General features: G+C 45.7%; 1 protein-coding gene across 2 annotated transcripts in view; it reads right to left on the bottom strand.

Moving 5' to 3' along the window:
- The window catches only part of thada (THADA armadillo repeat containing), a 109376-nt gene that overhangs the window by 53959 nt on the left and 35301 nt on the right, over positions 1-20116 (bottom strand). For both annotated transcript variants that reach the window (XM_024424541.2, XM_042323498.1), the window contains exons 29-30: positions 19428-19596; positions 6013-6116 (exon numbers count right to left, since the gene is read on the bottom strand). In XM_024424541.2, coding sequence (XP_024280309.1) covers positions 6013-6116; positions 19428-19596 — 273 coding nt within the window. The remainder of the gene's footprint in view (positions 1-6012; positions 6117-19427; positions 19597-20116) is intronic.

Here is a 20116-nt window from a genome sequence, read left to right as displayed (position 1 = left end):
ACCTGCAGCAGGCCACAAATGTGCATGTGTCTGCTCAAATGGTCAGAAACAGACTCCATGAGGGTGAAATGAGGGCCCGACGTCCACAGGTGGGGGTTGTGCTTACAGCCCAACACCGTGCAGGACGTTTGGCATTTGCCAGAGAACACCAAGATTGGCAAATTCGCCACTGGCGCCCTGTGCTCTTCACAGATGAAAGCAGGTTCACACTGAGCACATGTGACAGACGTGACAGAGTCTGGAGACGCCGTGGAGAACGTTCTGCTGCCTGCAACATCCTCCAGCATGACCGGTTTGGTGGTGGGTCAGTCATGGTGTGGGGTGGCATTTATTTGGGGGGCCGCACAGCCCTCCATGTGCTCGCCAGAGGTAGCCTGACTGCCATTAGGTACCGAGATGAGATCCTCAGACCCCTTGTGAGACCATATGCTGGTGCGGTTGGCCCTGGGTTCCTCCTAATGCAAGACATTGCTAGACCTCATGTGGCTGGAGTGTGTCAGCAGTTCCTGCAAGACAAAGGCATTGATGCTATGGACTGGCCCGCCCGTTCCCCAGACCTGAATCCAATTGAGCACATCTGGGACATCATGTCTCGCTCCATCCACCAACGCCACGTTGCACCACAGACTGTCCAGGAGTTGGCGGATGCTTTAGTCCAGGTCTGGGAGGAGATCCCTCAGGAGACCATCCGCCACCTCATCAGGAGCATGCCCAGGCGTTGTAGGGAGGTCATACAGGCACGTGGAGGCCACACACACTACTGAGCCTCATTTGGACTTGTTTTAAGGACATTACATCAAAGTTGGATCAGCCTGTAGTGTAGTTTTCCACTTTAATTTTGATTGTGACTCCAAATCCAGACCTCCATGGGTTGATAAATTTGATTTCCATTGATAATTTTTGTTGATTTTGTTGTCAGCACATTCAACTATGTAAAGAAAAAAGTATTTAATTAGAATATTTCATTCATTCAGATCTAGGATGTGTTATTTTAGTGTTCCCCTTATTTTTTGGCCAAAATCTAAATTGCGCCTGGACTCAGGAAAAAAAGAAACGTCTTTCATAACCCCATCTTTCATAGATCATTTGTAAATTTCTGAAAACATCACAGATATTTATTTTAAAGGGTTTAAACACTGTTTCCCATGCTTGTTCAATGAACCATAAACAATTAATGAACATGCACCTGTGGATCTGTCATTAAGACACTAACAGCTTACAGATGGTAGGCAATAATGGTCACAATTATGAAAACTTAGGACACTAAAGAGGCCTTTCTACAGACTCTGAAAAACACCAAAATAAAGATGCCCAGTTTCCCTGCTCATCTGCGTGAACGTGCCTTAGGCATGCTGCAAGGAGGCATAAGGACTGCAGATGTGGCCAGAGCAAAGAAATTGCAATGTCCGTACTATGAGACGCCTAAGACAGCGCGACAGGGAGACAGGAAGGACAGCTGGACATCCTCACAGTGGCAAACCACATGTAACAACACCTGCACAGGATCGGTACATCCGAACATCACACCTGCAGGACAGGTACAGGATGGCAACAACTTCCCAAGTTACACCAGGAACACACAATCCCTCTATCAGTGCTCAGACTGTCCACAATAGACAGAGGCTGGATTGAGGGCTTGTAGGCCTGTTGTAAGGAAAGTCCTCACCTGACATCACGGGCAACAACGTCGCCAATGGACACAAACCCACCGTCGCTGGACCAGACAGGACTGGCAAAAAGTGCTCTTCACTGACGTGTCGCGGTTTTGTCTAACCAGGGGTCAAGGTCGAATTCGCGGTTACACCGAGGACTGTACTCTGGAGCGAGATCAATTTGGAGGTGGAGGGTCCATCACGGTCTGGGACGGTGTGTCACAGCATCATCGGACTGAGCTTGTTGTCATTACAGGCAATCTCAACGCTGGGCGTTACAGGGAAGAAATCCTCCTCCCTCATGTGATACCCTTCCTGCAGGGTCATCCTGACATAACCCTCCAGCATGACAATGCCACCAGCCATACTGCTCGATCTGTGTGTGATTTCCTACAAGACAGGAATGTCAGTGTTCTGCCATGGCCAGCGAAGAGCCCGGATCTCAATCCCATTGAGCACGTCTGGGAACTGTTGGATCGGAGGGTGAGGGCTAGGGCCATTCCCCCCAGAAATGTCCAGGATCTTGTAGGTGCCTTGGTGGAAGAGTGGGGTAACATCTCACAGCAAGAACTGACACATCTGATGCAGTCCATGAGGAGGAGATGCACTTCAGTACTTAATGCAGCTGGTGGCCACACCAGATACTGACTGTTACTTTTGATTGACACCCCCTTTGTTCAGGGACACATTATTCCATTTATGTTAGTCACATGTCTGTGGAACCTGTTCAGTTTATTTATCAGTTGTTGAATCTTATGTTCATACAAATATTTACACATGTTAAGTTTGCTGAAAATAAACGCAGTTGACAGTGAGAGGACGTTTCTTTTTTTCCTGAGTTTATAATGGCCTCTTGCATTTCAAAGGTGATTAAAAAAAAGAAAGCAAGTTGTTTTCTTTGTATTATCTTTAACCAGATCTAATGTGTTATATTCTCCTACATTCATTTCACATTTCCACAAACTTCAAAGTGTTTAACTTCAAATGCTATCAAGAATATGCATATCCTTGGTTCAGGTCCTGAGCTACAGACAGTTAGATTTGGGTATGTCATTTTAGGCAAAAACTGGAAAAAAGGGTATCCCTAAGAGGTTTTAATCGCTACAGAATAGCCACATGCCACAGAATAGCCACATGCGCACTCCCTCAAATCGTTTGGAGAAAATATCATTTCTATTTCATTCAGCTTTGTTCATTTGTATTCTTCGTACTATAAAACAATATAAAATGAATGCCATGGAATTCTAAGCAAATCTTGTCTGCTAAATGAACTAGTGTAGCCCACAGTCATATGGCATAGCCAGATCAGGGCCTAACATAAGGACAACTCAGAGTATGCTATTTTGTTCTTCTGAAATAGGAAACATGATATGAAGAAAACTTAGTCTGAGACCAGTCTATTGTGATGGTGTAGGCTATATTACATGGATTTAGACTTTTAAAAATGGAACATCAGCGGCTTGTTGGCTATACGTGGAAACCAGGAGAAGCTAAATGTGTTTATGTTGATTAACAGTCAATTACCGTGAGAACGGCAGTTATTTGCTTGACAATCACCGGCTGATGAAACTTGGTGACCGCCACATCCCTATTCATGAAGATGAAAAATCCCAGGATAGAGGCAGTCACATGAGATGCCAAAGGGCCTACAGAGTCCCATCATCTCCATGGTGTGTGTGTAATATGTCAGTGAGTCACCAGACAGACTTCTGTAAATATACATGAACGTAACTGTGTGTATGTACAACAGACACCAGAGCAGCTTGTGTGTGTGAGAGAGTGAGAGTGAGAGTGAGAGTGAGAGAGTGAGTGAGTGAGTGAGTGAGTGAGTGAGTGAGTGGTGAGTGAGTGAGTGAGTGAGTGAGTGAGTGAGTGAGTGAGAGAGTGAGTGAGTGAGTGAGTGAGTGAGAGTGAGTGAGTGAGTGAGTGAGAGAGTGAGAGAGAGAGAGAGAGAGAGGGGGTGTATGTGTGTGTGCTCGTCAAGCGTGTGACCACAGCGTTCGACCTCAGCGCTGCGAAAGCCCACAAGCGCGTGTGTGAGAACAAGGGGGACAGTGTGTGATGTTGACGTCACATTTTCATCACTCGGATATTAAACACACACACAGGAAGAGAAGAGTGAGGTTTAAGTTAGAACAGATTTGTAAAGGGATGAGCCTCATCCCAACCTGGCTGTTCCAGCACTGTGAAGCTGTATTTAAGATCCTGAAGTGTCAGGGTCCTGGGTGAGGCAGCGGTCAAAAGCACTGCACTGCAGTACTGGGGCACCACTGACGGGACCGGGAGCCCCCATAGGATGGCAAACAATTGGCCCGGCACTACCCGCGGTAGGAGAGGGTTTGGCCCGTGGCTTTCCTCGGCTCATCATGCTTTTGCGACCCTTTGTGCCAGGGTCGGGTGCCTGCAAGCTGACTCAGGTAGTCAGTCGAATGGTGTTTCCTCTGACACATTGGTACAGCTGACACCCGAGGTTAAGCGAGCAGTAAAATAAAAAGTAGGAGGCTAGGTGGGTCATGTTTCAGAGGACACGTGACTCAACCTTCGCCTCTCCCGAGCCCATTGAGGCGTTGCAGAGGTGAGCCAAGGGATCTAATTCAGGAAGATCCGCTTGTGGCCATACCAAACTGAACACACCTGTTCAGGGTCGGGCCTCGATCCTTAGGCATTAGTAATGGCCACATCCAGGTAACTGCCCCAAAGAAGGCAACACCAACAAAGTGTCTTCATAGGGTGTTGGGTCACCACTAGTTAGAACAGCTTCAATGCACCTTGGCATAGATTCTACATATGTCTAGAACTCTACTGGAGGGATGCAACACCATTCTTGCCTTATAAATTCCATCATTTGGTGTTTTGATGGTGGTGGAAACCGTCGTCTCAGCCGCCACTCCAGAACCTCCCATAAGTGTTCAGTTGGGTTGAGATGCGGTGACAGACGGCCATGAAATACGGTTCACATCGTTTTCATGCTCATCAAACCATTCAGTTGCCGCTCATGCCCTTTGGACGGGGGCATTGTCATCCTATCAGGCCATAACCATGGTAGCCAAAATAATGGCATGCCCAGCATTAATATACATGACCCTAAGCATGATGGGATGTTAACTTCAGGAACCACACCTGTGTGGAAGCACCTGATTTCAATATACTTTGTTTCCCTCATTTAAGTGTTTCCATTATTTTGGCAGTTACCTGTATGAAGACACTGGTATGGTGAACCATTAAAAAGTGTGTTAATATGGGCCTCTGTAGTCAACGTTGAATACACTGGGAGAGCAGGCAGCCATTTTGACGGTCAGTAGCCTGATGCCGACTCATTCTAGCATATGAAAACTTTTGTGACCGCAAGCCTAAAAAATTGGAGGATAACAACTGACTCAAGCTAGAATTCAATGGTTATGCACTCATACATTGACATCCTATGGAATTGTTTTACTGTGTGTGCACTTAGGGCGTTTTCACACAGTTTTGAGCTATAAATTTGACTCAATAGTTATTTGTAACATTGTATTAAATTAACCAGAGTCGCGCATTAATACTGTTTTTTTGACTGCAAGCACTTTGAGATGCACGCAGCATCATTACTTGAGACATTCTGTGAGTAGCTTCATGATAATCATAAATGGATTTAAATGTGAGCGTGAGCATTTTTGTCCACTAAATAAATGACTTGCATGACTTGCAAGTGGTTTTGTCTAGGAATTTTTGTTTGTTTTGACATTTGGCAATGTGAAACCAACCAGACGAAAAAACAAAAAACAAATACAATGCTACAAATAGTCAAACTGATTCGACCTATAGCTCAAAACCGTGTGTGTGAAAACGCAAGAGTTGTTTGCAAAGTTTGAATTCCTATTTGACAATGCCCACATCACATTCGCTAGTGTTAGGTAAAGGATGCTTCAAATGAGCTCAGTTGTAGACTGCCCCTAGGACTGTTTCCACTAGGGGTGGGGGGAGTAGAGTCTCTCTGCCCCACCGCGTGCGTCCTGTATCTCTGCAGGGGGTTGTGAAGCGGCAAGCGATCAAACGGACAGATGGTGCAGCGCCTGAGCGAACAAGAATCCACCTCGGCATCTTAATAAGGAGTCACTGGGACCAAGCACAGCAAGCTAGCTAATCCCCTACACACCCCTCTGTGCTATCTCCTGCTTACCTGGTCAGGACCTGGTATGGGGCAGAAAGACTGGTGGTTGTGGTGGGGGGGTTGCTTCCTTTGAAATGGAAGCCTGTGTGGGGTGTGAAGGGAACTCAGCCAAAGAGAGGATGGGCAGTGGAAAAAGAAGCTATTCTTAATATCAGCAACGGATGGTTATCTGTGTTGCGGTGTGTGTGAGAGAGCGAGCAAATGAGTGGTGACCTGGAGGCGAGCCACAGTCGTGGGCGCAGGGCTTGGCTGATGTCACTTCCTGCCGCCTGGGGTCTGTGTGTATCCGTCTGGTAGGAGCGCAGCAGGAACAGCACCTGGACCACACACACACACACACACACACACACACACACACAACCATTTCAACTGGTTAAGTAATAACCGTGTGTGTAGCTGAATGACTGAGGCGTGAAGTGCCGTGCGTTCGACAAGGCAAACAATCGCTGAGGTTCGGAGACGTTCACAAACAAAGTCTAAGTAGTTTACATTGGTCTGAAAAACGTTGTGTGCAGTTACCATGTGGCTGTTTGGGACCAAGAAAGACATAACGTTTTGTTTCGTGCATTACAAAATGGCCTAATGATAATATTACTTGGTTGAGATTAGGGATGCACATTTTGGGGAATATTCAGAGGTGGAAACTTTCCATGGGAATTCACGGGAATTAATATTAATACCATTTAAATGTAGATGTTTCCGGCATTGGATATATTTAACATATCATATAGAGACAGAAACATAACACTTTTACCTTGTCATAAGTAGACATAATTGCAAATGATTAAATCCTTCCAATAGAAATAAAAACATTAATTTTGTAATGAATTGAACTTAAATTAAATGAGTTGACTCTTCACATGGGATGATTTCACTGAACAAAATAAAAGGAAATATTGAATGATCCATCGCATCTCCCAAAAACGTTTTTACAGATCTGTAAAATTATAGTCTAGAAACTAAAGCTTTGGTTGTCTTCCTCTCAGGCTTTCATGTCTTCTCCCTGGACTTCCTCAATGTCCACCTCTTGAACATCAGACTGAGGCCTCATCTTCACTGTCACTTTCCAACCTTGTTGAGGATGGCTCGTCGTCAGGCTCAAAAAGCCTCAAATTTCCCGGATGGCCAGCAATTTTTCAACCCTTGTATCGGTCAGCCTGTTGCATGCCTTAGTGTGTGTGTGTGTGTTCCCAAACAGGACCAGTTGCGCTCTGAGGCAGTTGATGTTGGGAGGATGATTGAGGCAACAGGGGAAAGAGTTTCAGATACACAAAGTCCCTTCCACCAGGTGGCTGATGCAATATGGCAGTCGTGCCAACATATCTTATCTCCAACCCAAAGCTCTTGCTTGGAAGTGTACTTCAGACTGCCAAGAACCTTGCCCTCATTCAGGCCAAGGTGGCGAGACACAGTAGTGATGACACCACAGGCCTTGTTGATTTCTGCACCAGACAGGATGCTCTTGCCAGCATACCTGGGGTCCCACGCTGCGGCATGTATGGGATTCAGGCAGAAGTCGTCACGCTTTTTGATGCATTTCAGAACTGCAGTTTCCTCTGCTTGGAGCAACAGTGAAGTGGGCAGGGCAGTATGGACTTCTGACACCTGCAGCAGTCTGAACAACAGACAGGATGGCATTGTCTCCCTCAATCCATGTAATGGCTACTGCTATAGGTTTCAGGAGTTTCAGGCTGCTTACCACTCTCTCCCAAAATACATCATCCAGGAGGATCCTCTTGATGGGGCTGTCAAATCAAATATTGTATTTAATATTTATTTTACCTTTATTTAACTAGGCAAGCCAGTTAAGGACAAATTCTTATTTTCAATGACGGCCTAGGAACAGTGGGTTAACTGCCTTGTTCAGGGGCAGAAAGACAGTGTTACCGTGTCAGCTAGGGGATTCGATCCAGCAACCTTTGTCACTAGTCCTACACTCTAACCACTAGGCTACCTGCCGCCCCGTATATTGGTCACATACACATGGTTAGCAGATGTTAATGCGAGAGTAGCGAAATGCTTGTGCATCTAGTTCCGACAAGGCAGTAATATCTAGTTTGATTATCTAAAGTAATCTAACAAACTATAGTTTTGGCAAGTCGGTTAGGACATCTATGTGAATGAAAAGTTATATTTCCAACAATTGTTAACAGACAGATTATTTTACTTATAATTATTACACAATTCCACAATTCCAGTGGGTCAGAAGTTTACATACACAAAGTTGACAGTGCCTTTAAACAGGTTGGAAAATTCCAGAAAATGATGTCATGGCTTTAGAAGCTTCTGACTAATTTACATAATTTGAGTCAATTGGAGATGCACCTGTGAATATATTTCCTGGCCTACCTTCAAAGTCAGTGCCTCTTTGCTTGACATCATTGGAAAATCAAAAGAAATCAGCTAAGCAATTTCCAAACGCCTCAAGGTACCATGTTCATCTGTACAAAAATAGTATGCAAGTATAAACACCATGGGACCATGCAGCCATCATAACACTCAGGAAGGAGACACGTTCTGTCTCCTAGAGACGAACATACTTTGGTGCGAAAAGTGCGAATCAATTCCAGAAAAACAGCAAAGGACCTTGTGAAGATGCTGGAGGAAACAGGTACAAAAGTATCTATATCCACAGTAAAATGAGTCCTATAAGCGACATAACCTGAGGAAAAAGGGGGAGGCTTGCAAGCCGAAGAACACCATCCCAACCGTGAAGCACGGGGGTGGCCGCATCATGTTGTGGGGGTGCTTTGCTGCAGGAGGGACTGGTGCACTTCACAAAATAGATGGCATCATGAGGGAGGAAAATTATGCGGATATATTGAAGGAACATCTCAAGACATTAGTCAGGATAATGGCTTAATGACAACAAAGTCAAGGTATTGGAGTGGCCATCACAAAGCCCTGACTTCAATCCTATAGAACATTTGTGGGCAGAACTGAAAAAGTGTGTGCGAGCAAGGCGGCCTACAAACCTGACTCAGTTACCCCAGATCTGTCAGGAGGAATGGGACAAAATGCACCCAACCTATTGTGGGAAGCTTGTGGAAGGCTACCCGAAACGTTTGACCCAAGTTAAACAATTTAAAAGGCAATACTACCAAATACTAATTGAGTGTATGTACACTTCTGACCCACTGGGAATGTGATGAAAGAAATAAAAGCTGAAATAAATCATTCTCTCTATTATTATTCTGACATTTGACATTCTTAAAATAAAAGTGGTGATCCTAACTGACCGAAGACAGGGAATTTCTACTATGATTAAAAGTCAGGAATGGTGAAAAACCGAGTTTAAATGTATTTTGCTAAGGTGTATGCAAACTTACGACTTCAACTGTACCTTTATTAAGTCAATTTATTAAAGTGGCCAGAGATATGAGTATATACAGGGAGGGAAAAAAGTATTTGATCCCCTGCTGATTTTGTACGTTTGCCCACTGACGAAGAAATTAGTCTATAATTTTAATGGTAGGTTTATTTGAACAGTGAGAGACATAAAAACAACAAATACAGAAAAACACATGTCAAAAATGTTATAAATTGATTTGTATTTTAATGAGGGACTCTGACAACATATCCCATTGTTACAATCTCTGATGTCTCTCTGGAAGGCAACTTGTGCCCTAATTTTGTCCACCTTGTTATCTAGAGATTGGACATTGGCGAGTAATATGCTCGGAAGCGGTGGACAAGCGGTGTGCTCGCCTTCTGAGTCTGACGAGTAGGCCGCTCCATTTGCCTCTCCTGCGGCGACCGCGTTGTTTTGGGTCGGCCTATGGGACAAGATCCCATGTCCAGGGTGGAGGTCGGAACAAAGGATCCGCTTTGGGAAAGACGTATTCCTGGTCATAATGTTGGTAAGATGTCATTTCTTTTATATCCAAGTTCTTCCCGGCTGTATGGAATAAGACTTGAGAATTCCTGGGCTAACAATGTAAGAAATAATAAATAAAATACATAAAAAAATAACCTAAAGCGAGGCGACCATCTCTGTCAGCGCCATCTTGTCCATATCGGCAGACTGTGATATGGCCATTTCTTGGAGAGACTCCTTCCCCTCCAGGAGACTATCAATCATGATGACAACACCACCCCAACGAGTGTTACTGGGCAGCTTCTTCTCACTTTGCTGCTATAACTTGATGACTCACATACCTAACCATTTCCTTGGCTCTCTTGTAGAGTGTATCCATTGTTTTCAGTGCCATGATGTCCTTGAGGAGCAGATTCAATGCATGAGCAGCACAGCCAATGGGTGTAATGTGATGGTAGGACTTTAGACCAAGCAGCCTTCATGTTTGCAGCATTGTCTGTCACTAGTGTCTTCAGCTCATCTGCAATGTAGAGACCGGTGTGTCTGTTGTCCCTTGTGTCTGTGCTCTTGTAGAATACTGGTTGAGAGGTGGAGATGTAGTTAATTATTCCTTGCCCAAAAACATTCGACCACCCATCAGAGATGTTTGCAATACAGTCTGCTTTCTCTATAATTTGCTTGACCTTCACTTGAACTCTGTTGAACTGCAACCAGCAAATGAGTAGATAAAGCATGTATGGTTGGAGGCGTGTATGCTGGGCGAAGAACTTTCAGAAATCACTTCCAATACACATTGCCTGTGAGCATCAGAGGTGAAAGAGTTGCATACACAGCTCGAGCAAGACATTCATCAGGATTTCTGACTACATTCCTCCATTGAGTCAAAAAACTTCTGATTCCAGGAGGACCATGAGCTGTTGCTATCGATAAGGTGTCGGATTCATCATTTTCACCTTGAATAGAAGTAGAGGGACTTTTGTCAGAGGTTGATTGTTGTGAGCGCTGAGGGAACTTTATGCACTTGGTCAGATGATTCTGCATCTTTGTTGCATTCTTCACATATGATTTGGCACAGTATTTGCAAATGTACACAGCTTTTCCTTCTACATTAGCTGCAGTGAAATGTCTCCACGCATCAGATAGTGCCCATGGCATTTTTCTGTAAAGATTAGGAAAAAAAATGAGTAAAAAAAACAACACAAATACAATTCCATGTACAGATAAATAGTTAAGCAGTTTAAACAACTAATTTGTAAGATTGATGTTTTAAAATGAAACATGTTTGGAAACAGGTGAATTAACACTCCTCGGTTATCAGGCTCAAGCAAGCTAAAACCAACATGGTAGCAAAAACTAACTAGCAGAAATTGTTAACAAGTTAGAAATGATTTAAACACACTTTGCTGTAGGCTACTATTTACTAGTTAACAAAAAAATAATGTCATATAAAATATATATTCGCCCCACCCAGTATTGTACTCAAAACTTACCAGAAAGCATGTCGTCCTTGGCTCAGACAGTGTAATAGTGTGGGCTCAATAGCATCTCATTAGTGTGCAAGATCTTGAGAATCAGCTGTACATGTGATGGAAGAGTAGAATGCACTGTGCATGCAGAGGGTTGCAATTCCATTGAATTGGGGATAGTTTAACCAAAATATGCCACAAGACGTAGAATTGCCATGTGTATCACACAAAAAAGGTTCACGGTCATAAGCTAACTTTTTAAAAATGAATTTAAGCAAAATTCCCGGGCTTAACTTCCCATTGAAAATTTCCAGAAAAATTCTGGAAATTTCCTGGAAAGTTTCCGACTCTTGCAAACCCTAGTTGATATATTGCCGATGCTACAATGGAGAGACCGATATTCTGAGGCTAGGTCGGATGATGTGTAGTCTGTATAGGATGTATTCTGACGCAGGGCCTGTGTACTCGGCATCCTCGGTCCTCTGTGTACTCTGTGTATTCTGGGCCCTAGTAAGTATACTCTTTAGCTGGGCCACAGCCACAGTGGAGGAAGCCATTCATTACACCATGCAGGGAAGGCAACAGGGGAAAACCAGGCAGACCACGTAGCACCAGACCTGGCTCCCAGCCAACGCCCACTGGCCTTCACAAACAGCCCCCACCACACCCCTCTATTCTCCCTGTCGCCGTCGTTCCCTGCCCCCTCCAAACTCTGAACTGGGAAGTCCCTAGTGGGAGTCTCAGCCGGATTAATCCGGACTCGATCCGAGGAAACAGGAATATTTATAGAACCCAAACCGTCCTACAAAAAGCATGAGACTGAGCAAAAACCAGAGGCGGGACGAGAAGGGAGATGGGATGAGACGGAGCTAAAATAAAGAAGCCCCAGTCAGATGAGATCCATAAAGCAGAGGGGTCATGGTCCGATGTTTTAGCCCAGGAAGGAGAAGGGAGATGGGGGTGAGAGGTCACTGTTGTGTCCCTGCCTGGAGATGGAACCGTGGTGGAGGTGGACCTATCGTTTGACCTGTCGTTTTGATGAGGGACACCACCTCTTTGGGGAAACTTTATGGGAATGGTTTGGCAACGTTTGAGATGAATACAAAACAAAATCAAACTCTTTGTAAGGTTTGTTTTTTTGTGAGGCGTTTTACAGTCAGTGTTGAGTGTGTGTGTTGGGTGAGTGTGTCACTTTTAGCCCGGTAAAAATAGTGGTGGTGTAGGAGGACTCTTCAGAGCCTGTTATCAGGCTGCAGTCCCTCCCACATCCACAACCAGGGCCTGACCACAGGGCACGGCTAGACACACACACACAAAAGTACAGCCTTATGCAAGGACCCACCAGAAAACACAAACCACACACAAAAACTTACTGAATAAGATGCTTACAAAAAAAAGCATACCCTCTATTAATTTTGTCACATTTACACACAAGCATCCAAACGACACACAAACAAAACTCAAAACCAATGATAAACATGGCACCACCGACACACACACACACACACACACACGCACACACATATATATACACAAACGTTCTGAGACAAACAAGCAAGCCCAGACAAACAAGCCCATCATCAATCATCAACTGCACCCCGTGGACGTGTTGTTTATTTCCATTTGTGCAGACGGTGGAGAGACATGAGCAGTGTGTGTGTGTTTGAAGGGTCCGAGCAGACCTGAGCAGCTGGGGTCGTTGTATTAGAACATTGAGCCAGAGAGAGCATGGAGTGGTGACCTGTGTTCTCGTTCATCAGTCACGTAAGTAGGCTTGGGCGGTATCTAGATTGTCATACCTTTATACCTACTCCACACGACCGAAAGTATGTGGACACCTGCTCGTCAAACATCTCATTCCAAAAATCATGGGCATTAATATGGAGTTGGTCCCCCTTTGCTGCTAGAACAGCCTCCGCTCTTCTGGAAAGGCTTTCCACTAGATGTTGGAACATTGAATGGAATCAAGTCCTCGCAGCAGCCACAAGAGCATTAACGAGGTCAGGCACTGATGTTGGGTGATTAGGCCTGGCTCGCAGTCAGCATTCCAATTCATCCCAAAAGGTCCTCGATGGGGTTGAGGTCAGGGTTCTGTGCAGGCCAGGCAAGTTCTTCCACACCGATCTCAACTAAACCATTTCTGTATGGACCTCGCTTTGTGCATGGGGGGGGCATTGTCATGCTGAAACAGGAAAGGGCCTTCCCTAAACTGTTGCCACAACGTTGGAAGCACAGAACCATCTAGAATGTCATTGTATGCTGTAGAGTTAAGATTTCACTTCACTGGAAATAAGGGGCCAAGCCCAAACCATGAAAAAATGCCCCAGACTACTATTCCTCCACCAAACTTTATACTTGGCACTATGCATTGGGACAGGAAGCATTCTCCTGGCATTCGCCAAACCCAGAATCGTCCGTCGGACTGCCAGATGGTGAAGCGTGATTCATTGTTTCCACTGCTCCAGAGTCCAACTGCAGCAAGCTTTACACCACTCCAGCCAATGCTTGGCATTGTGATCTTAAGCTTGTGTGTGGCTGCTCGGCCATGGAAACCCAAACTCATTTCCCAACAAACAGTTCTTGTGCAGACGTTGCTTCCAGAAGCAGGTTTGGAACTTGATAGTGAGTGTTGGAACTCTGTAGTGAGGACAGACTATTTCTACGCGCTACACACTTCAGCGGTCCTGTTTTGAGAGCTTGTGTGGCCTACCACTTCGTGGCTGAGCCGTTGTTGCTCCTAGACATTTCCACTTCACCATAACACCACTTACAGTTGACCGGGACAGTTCTAGCAGGTCAGACATTTGACAAACTGACTTGTTAAAAAAGGTGGCATTCTATGAAGTTGCCACATTGAAAGTCACTGTGTGCTTCAGTAAGGACATTCTACTGCCAATGTTTGTCTATGGAGATTGAATGGCTTAGCGTTCAATTTTATACACCTGTCAACGAGTGTGGCTGAAATAGCCGAACCAACTAATTTGAAGGGGTGTCCACATACTTCTGTATATATAGCGTACATTACACAATACCGGGACATTCGGTAATACCGGCACTGAACACAAGGGCTATTTTCAAACCCCACTGAATCTTTGTAATATCAAGATTAGTAACGTTAATAAGTATATGTAAACATATGTGAACCCTTTGGAATTACCTGATTTATGCATAAATTGGTCATAAAATTTGATCTGATCATCTAAGTCACAACAATAGACACAGTGCTTAATTAACCTAATAACACACAAATTATTGTATTTTTCTTGTCTATATTGAGTACATAATTCAAACCTTCACAGTGTAGGTTGGAAAAAGTATGTGAACCCATAGGCTAATGACTTCTCCAAAAGCTAATTGGAGTCAGGAGTCAGCTAACCTGGAGTCCAATCAATGAGATGAGATTGGAGATGTTGGTTAGGGCTGCACTGCCCTATAAAAAAACTCACAAATATGAGTTTGCAATTCAAAAGAAGCATTGGCTGATGTGAACTACGCCTCAAACAAAAGAGATCTCAGAAGACCTAAGATTAAGAATTGTTGACTTGCATAAAGCTGGAAAGGGTTACAAAAGTATCTCTAAAAGCCTTGATGTTCATCAGTCAACAGTAAGACAAAGTGTCTATAAATGAATAAAGTTCAGCACTGTTGCTACTCCCTCTAGGAGTGGCCATCCTGCAGAGATGACTGCAAGGGGCGGCAGGTAGCCTAGTGGTGGCAGGTAGCTTAGTGGTGGCAGGTAGCCTAGTGGTTACAGCGCTGGGCCAGTAACGAAAGATCGAATCCCCGAGCTGACAAGGTAAAAAAGCTGTCGTTCTGCCCCTGAACAAGGCAGTTAACACACTGCTCCTAGGCCGTCATTGTAAATAAGAATTTGTTCTTAACTGACTTGCCAAATTAAAAAGATGAAATTGTTTTTTAAATATAAAAAGAGCACAGCGCAGAATGCTCAATGAGATTAAGAAGAATCCTATAGTGTCATCTAAAGACTTAAAGAAATCTCTTGAACATGCTAGCATCTCCGTTGACGAGTCCACGATACATAAAACACTAAAGAATGGTGTTCGAGGGAGGACACCATGGAAGAAGCCACTGCTGTCCAAAAAAAAATAAAAAATTGCTGCACGTCTGAAGTTCAAAAAAAGCACCTGGATGTTCCACAAGTGGATAAATATTCTGTGGACAGATGAAACTACAGTTGAGTTGTTTGAAAGAAACATAAAATGTTGTGGAGAAGAAAAAAAAGGCAGAGCAACATCAAAACCTCAACTCAACTGTTAAGTACGTTGGTGCATCATGATTTGGGGCTGCCTCAAGGGCCTGGACAGGAGAATGTATTCCCAAGTTCATCAGAAGAATGGAAGGCTATCAAATGTGTGCAGGTACAGAGTCAATGTGCGGGGGCACAGGTTAGTTGAGGGAGTATATACATGTAGGTAGAGTTAAAGTGACAATGCATAGATGACAACAGAGAGTGGCAGTGGTGTGGAGGGGGGGGGGCAATGTGAATAGTCTGGGTAGCCATTTGATTAGATGTTCAGGAGTCTTATGGCTTGGGGGTAGAAGCTGTTTAGAAGACTCTTGGACCTAGATTTGGCGTGCCGGTACGGCTTGCCGTGTGGTAGCAGAGAGAACAGTGTATGACATGGGTGGCTGGAGTTTGACACATTTTCAGGGCCTTCCTCTGACACCGCCTGGTATAGAGGTCCTGGATGGCAGGAAGCTTGGCCCCAGTGATGTACTGGGCCATTCGCACTACCCTCTGTAGAGCCTTGCGGTCGGAGGCTGAGCAGTTGCCATACCAGGCAGTGATGCAACCGATGGTGCAGCTGTAGAACCTTTTGAGGATCTGAGGACCCATGCCAAATCTTTTCAGTCTCCTGAGGGGGAATAGGTTTTGACGTGCCCTCTTCACGACTGTCTTGGTGTGCTTGGACCATGTTAGTTTGTTGGTATGTGGACACCAAGGAACTTGCAGTTCTCAACCTGCTCCACTACAGTTCCTTCGATGAGAATGGGGGTGTGCTCGGTCCTCCTTCTACTGTAGTCCACAATCATCTCCTTTGTCTTGATCACGTTGAGGGAGAGGTTGTTGTCCTGGCACCACACGGCCAGGTCTCTGACCTCCTCCCTATAGGATGTCTCGTTGTTATCGTGATCAGGCCTACCATTGTTGTCATCGGCAAACTTAATGATGGTGTTGGAGTCGTGCCTGGCCGTGCAGTCATGAGTGAACAGGGAGTACAGGAGTGGCCCAGTCAGAGTCCTGACCTCAACCCGAGTGAGATGCTGTGGCATGATCTCAAGAGAGAGGTTCACACCAGACATTCCAAGAATATTGCTGAACTGAAACTGTTTTGTAAAGAGGAATGGTCCAAAATACCTCCTGACCGTTGTGCAGGTCTGATCCGCAACTACAGAAAATGTTTGATTGAGGTTCTTGCTGACAAAGGAGGGTCAACCAGTTGTTAAATCCAAGGGTTCACATACTTTTTCCACCCTGCACTGTGAATGTTTACACGTTGTGTTCAATAAAGACATGAAAACGTATAGTTTGTGTGTAATTAGTTGAAGCAGACCGTGTTTGTCTATTGTTGCGACTTCATGTCAAAATCCAGGTCATTCCAAAGGGTTCACATACTTTTTCTTGCCACTGTAGTAAATTAGCAAACCAAATGTACAACTGCAGAGCATTGAGCACATTTTAGACAGCTAACTGAATAGCTATAAGATATCCAGCTGGCAAACATTTAGTTGTGAATTCCATACTCTAACTAGATCACCTGGAGAGGGCTGCAAAACATTGAGTGACTCACAAGGCTCCAGTCTATCGTCGTTGTGTGCTTGTAAACAAACACCACGACTGGATACTACCGGTAAGCTTCATAACGAAACATTTCGACAGCTGAAACACATTGCACAAGTTAACTGCAGGTATTTACTTCAAAAGTAGCTACAAATATTCAAATGTATGAACAGTTTCAAAAGGTATTGAAAAACGATCCAGTGACTATTTCCAAATACCCCAGTATAAGTGGTATACCGCCCAAGCCTACATACATGTACGACTCACTACAGACCCTGTCCAGCGACAGTACAGCCTGGTCCCAGATCTGTTTGTGCTGAACTAGTACTACTCCCTACAGACCCTTTCTAGCTATAGCCTGGTCGCAGATCTGTTTGTGCCGTCTTGCCAACTAACCAACTCCATGGTCAACCATAGGACTTGGTAAGACAGCACAAACAGGCCTGGGTACAGATTTCCGTCTCCTACAGAATAGCGCTGAGGCTACAAAAACCTTTAAAAAAATAATAATAATAAAAATCCATGAGAGAGTCTAGAGTTCAACTCCGGATTTGTGATGTGAAAATACACAAAAGGATTAATTCCCCACCGCACAACCTCAAAACACTACTGACCGCGCCAGGCGTACTGGGTAGACAGGCCTACATGGCGTCACTGGAGCGTGCAGGAAGGGACGTCGTGTTCTGTTAGTGCTGGTCCGCCTGTTTCCTCGCTAGGCAGGTCCAGGGGAACCCGGGTTGCGTCAACAGAAACGTACTGGGTAGACCGGAGCGCTGCTGGCGAACACGGTGTTCTGTGGTGCTTTAATCAAATACCCATCTCTCCAATAAACTCTAACCTGCCTGCTGATGCACGTTTCTCTGGGGACCGTCTCCTGAGGACACTGCAGGTCACACAGCTAGGGGTGTGGGAGAGAAAACCGGCAAGAGTGGGTCAATGTACTAGTAGTGGGTATCGATGGGTCTCGGCAGGTATGCTGTGTGCACTGTCGATGGAGGTGAGAAGGGGCATTCTGGATAGCAACATGTTAAATCTTCAAAAATGAAAGCCAGGAAGGTTTTTCCAATAGGGAAGAAGAGTCTCCCACATCTGCTACACACACCAACTGACTCCCTGACAGTGGCCAGAACCCATTAACATACATTAGCCATACCCTGCAGCTGAACGCACTGTCCTCGTCATTTCAGCAAAAACAGGCCCGCAGTATCTCCGCTATCTAGTGGGCCCTGGGTGATGCTCCGGTCTACACGTACGCTCCGACTATCTCTACCTCTCTCCTCCACAGTGTTTACGCCTGCATACAACCACGGCCCTCCCCCCCAGCCAAACACGACCCAGCATATCCAAACACTCCAGTTTATCTGGGGCGCATCACGGGAAAGACACCCCTCCGCATTCAGATATACGAAGCGGGACCTGACACGCTGCGTTCCTGCCCAGTCTATATCTGTGGTGCATCGTCTGAAGTGAAGTGCCTGGCTGCAAAGAGGCAAGAGCAGGCACGCAAACAGATAGATGTGGGTATGTAGCCCATCGCCGCTCTCTCCTCTCTGGCCACAGAGAGAGGGCTCCCCCTGTCATCTTCCACAGAGAGAGAGACACACACAGAGACAGACAGAGAGACAGCGAGAGAGAGAGCGAGAGAGCGAGAGAGAGAGCGAGAGAGAGAGCGAGAGAGAGAGCGAGAGAGAGAGCGAGAGAGAGAGCGAGAGAGAGAGCGAGAGCGAGAGAGCGAGAGAGAGAGCGAGAGAGAGAGCGAGAGCGAGAGAGAGCGAGAGCGAGAGAGAGAGCGAGAGAGAGAGAGAGAGAGCGAGAGAGCGCGAGAGAGCGCGAGAGAGAGCGCGAGAGACAGAGAGAGGGCTCCCCCTGTCATCCTCCACAGAGAGAGACACACAGAGAGAGACAGAGAGAGAGAGACACACAGAGAGAGAGAGAGATCTGTGGAAGCTCCACATATGACCACCATGACATGAAAGAAAACAAACCCTGCTCCTCCAAAGCCTCACATAAGCCTCTGGGAGTGCACTTCCCCTGCCATCCCTCACTTTCCATCGCTCTCTTTCTGGCTCCCTCGCGCCCTCTATCTCCCGCTCACCCCCCCTAACAGTTTCCATCGCTCTCTCCCCATTCCTCTCCCTCTATCCCATAGACCTCCATGAAACCCAGCCAGTATTGAATACAAGAAACCACTATCAAATCGTAACTGTCAGATCACGGAAAGAAAATACTAAACAAAGCTGTTCATTCCTCCCCCTGACTCTGCACCACCCCTGATTTGGGCCACACTGTCCCCCCATGTCCCATTAGGAGTGAGCCCAGCGCCAATGACTCATCAGTCTGTGTTGATATTACTGTGTGAGTGTTTGGTTGTGTTGTCAGAATGTGTTGATAGTACTAAATATGTATTTACCCTGGACTGTCACAGTGTGATAATGGGGCTGATGGGATGTGCACTGTGTTGACAGGATGTGTTGAGCGCTGTGAGTGTGGGTGTCTTTTTTCAGTGTGTCGCCAGTATCAGAGAGCGGAAATGGTTCTAGACCTGGAGCAGGATTCCGTGGATGTGGTTCTGCTGGGTTCTAGGCCCGGCTTCCAGAGGCAGGTCCTCCAGTAGAGTCTGGATGGTGGAGGGGACCTGGGTTACCATGACGAACGGGACCAGGGCCCGGGCGGCCATCTCACGGGTCCGGTAGACCGCAGAACGACCACACCTGGAACAAACAGGGCAGGTTAGAGGAGGAGGATTCTATAAAAAGCCATACTAACTGCCCACACACACACCCCTGTGTTTGGGTGAACAGTATACTGTATGAGAATAACTCCAAACCAATGAGTGGATTGATGTTGGAGACTGAATAAACATCCGTTATCTAGCTCTCAGGGAAGCAGGACGACCCTCTTTCACACACACGGTCCTCTTCTGTGCCGTGCATGAGAGGTGTCAGGGAATGTGGTCCCTGTTCAGTCACCCTTAACACCTGCTAAAATTAGCCTTGTTTACTAGTGACAGTCCGCCCGTCCCTCTCCAATGTCAAAGCTTGCATGGAGGCGGCGTGGGCGGGACATGGGTGAGACGTGTGAGGGAGGTGGGTATGAGGGCCTTTCGGTTGACTTTTGAGGACCGATTGACAGACTGATTGACTTACATTTAACAGACAGACATGGCCCCTCCATGCAATGTCTGAATGGTGAGAAGCAAGTCTCACTGGGGCTTTTTCAGCATCTTGTGCC

This window comes from Oncorhynchus tshawytscha, linkage group LG06, assembly GCF_018296145.1.
Source record: "Oncorhynchus tshawytscha isolate Ot180627B linkage group LG06, Otsh_v2.0, whole genome shotgun sequence".
Taxonomy (NCBI): domain Eukaryota; kingdom Metazoa; phylum Chordata; class Actinopteri; order Salmoniformes; family Salmonidae; genus Oncorhynchus; species Oncorhynchus tshawytscha.
Note: the sequence above shows the minus strand (reverse complement) of the source record. Positions and strands in the feature narration are given on the sequence as shown.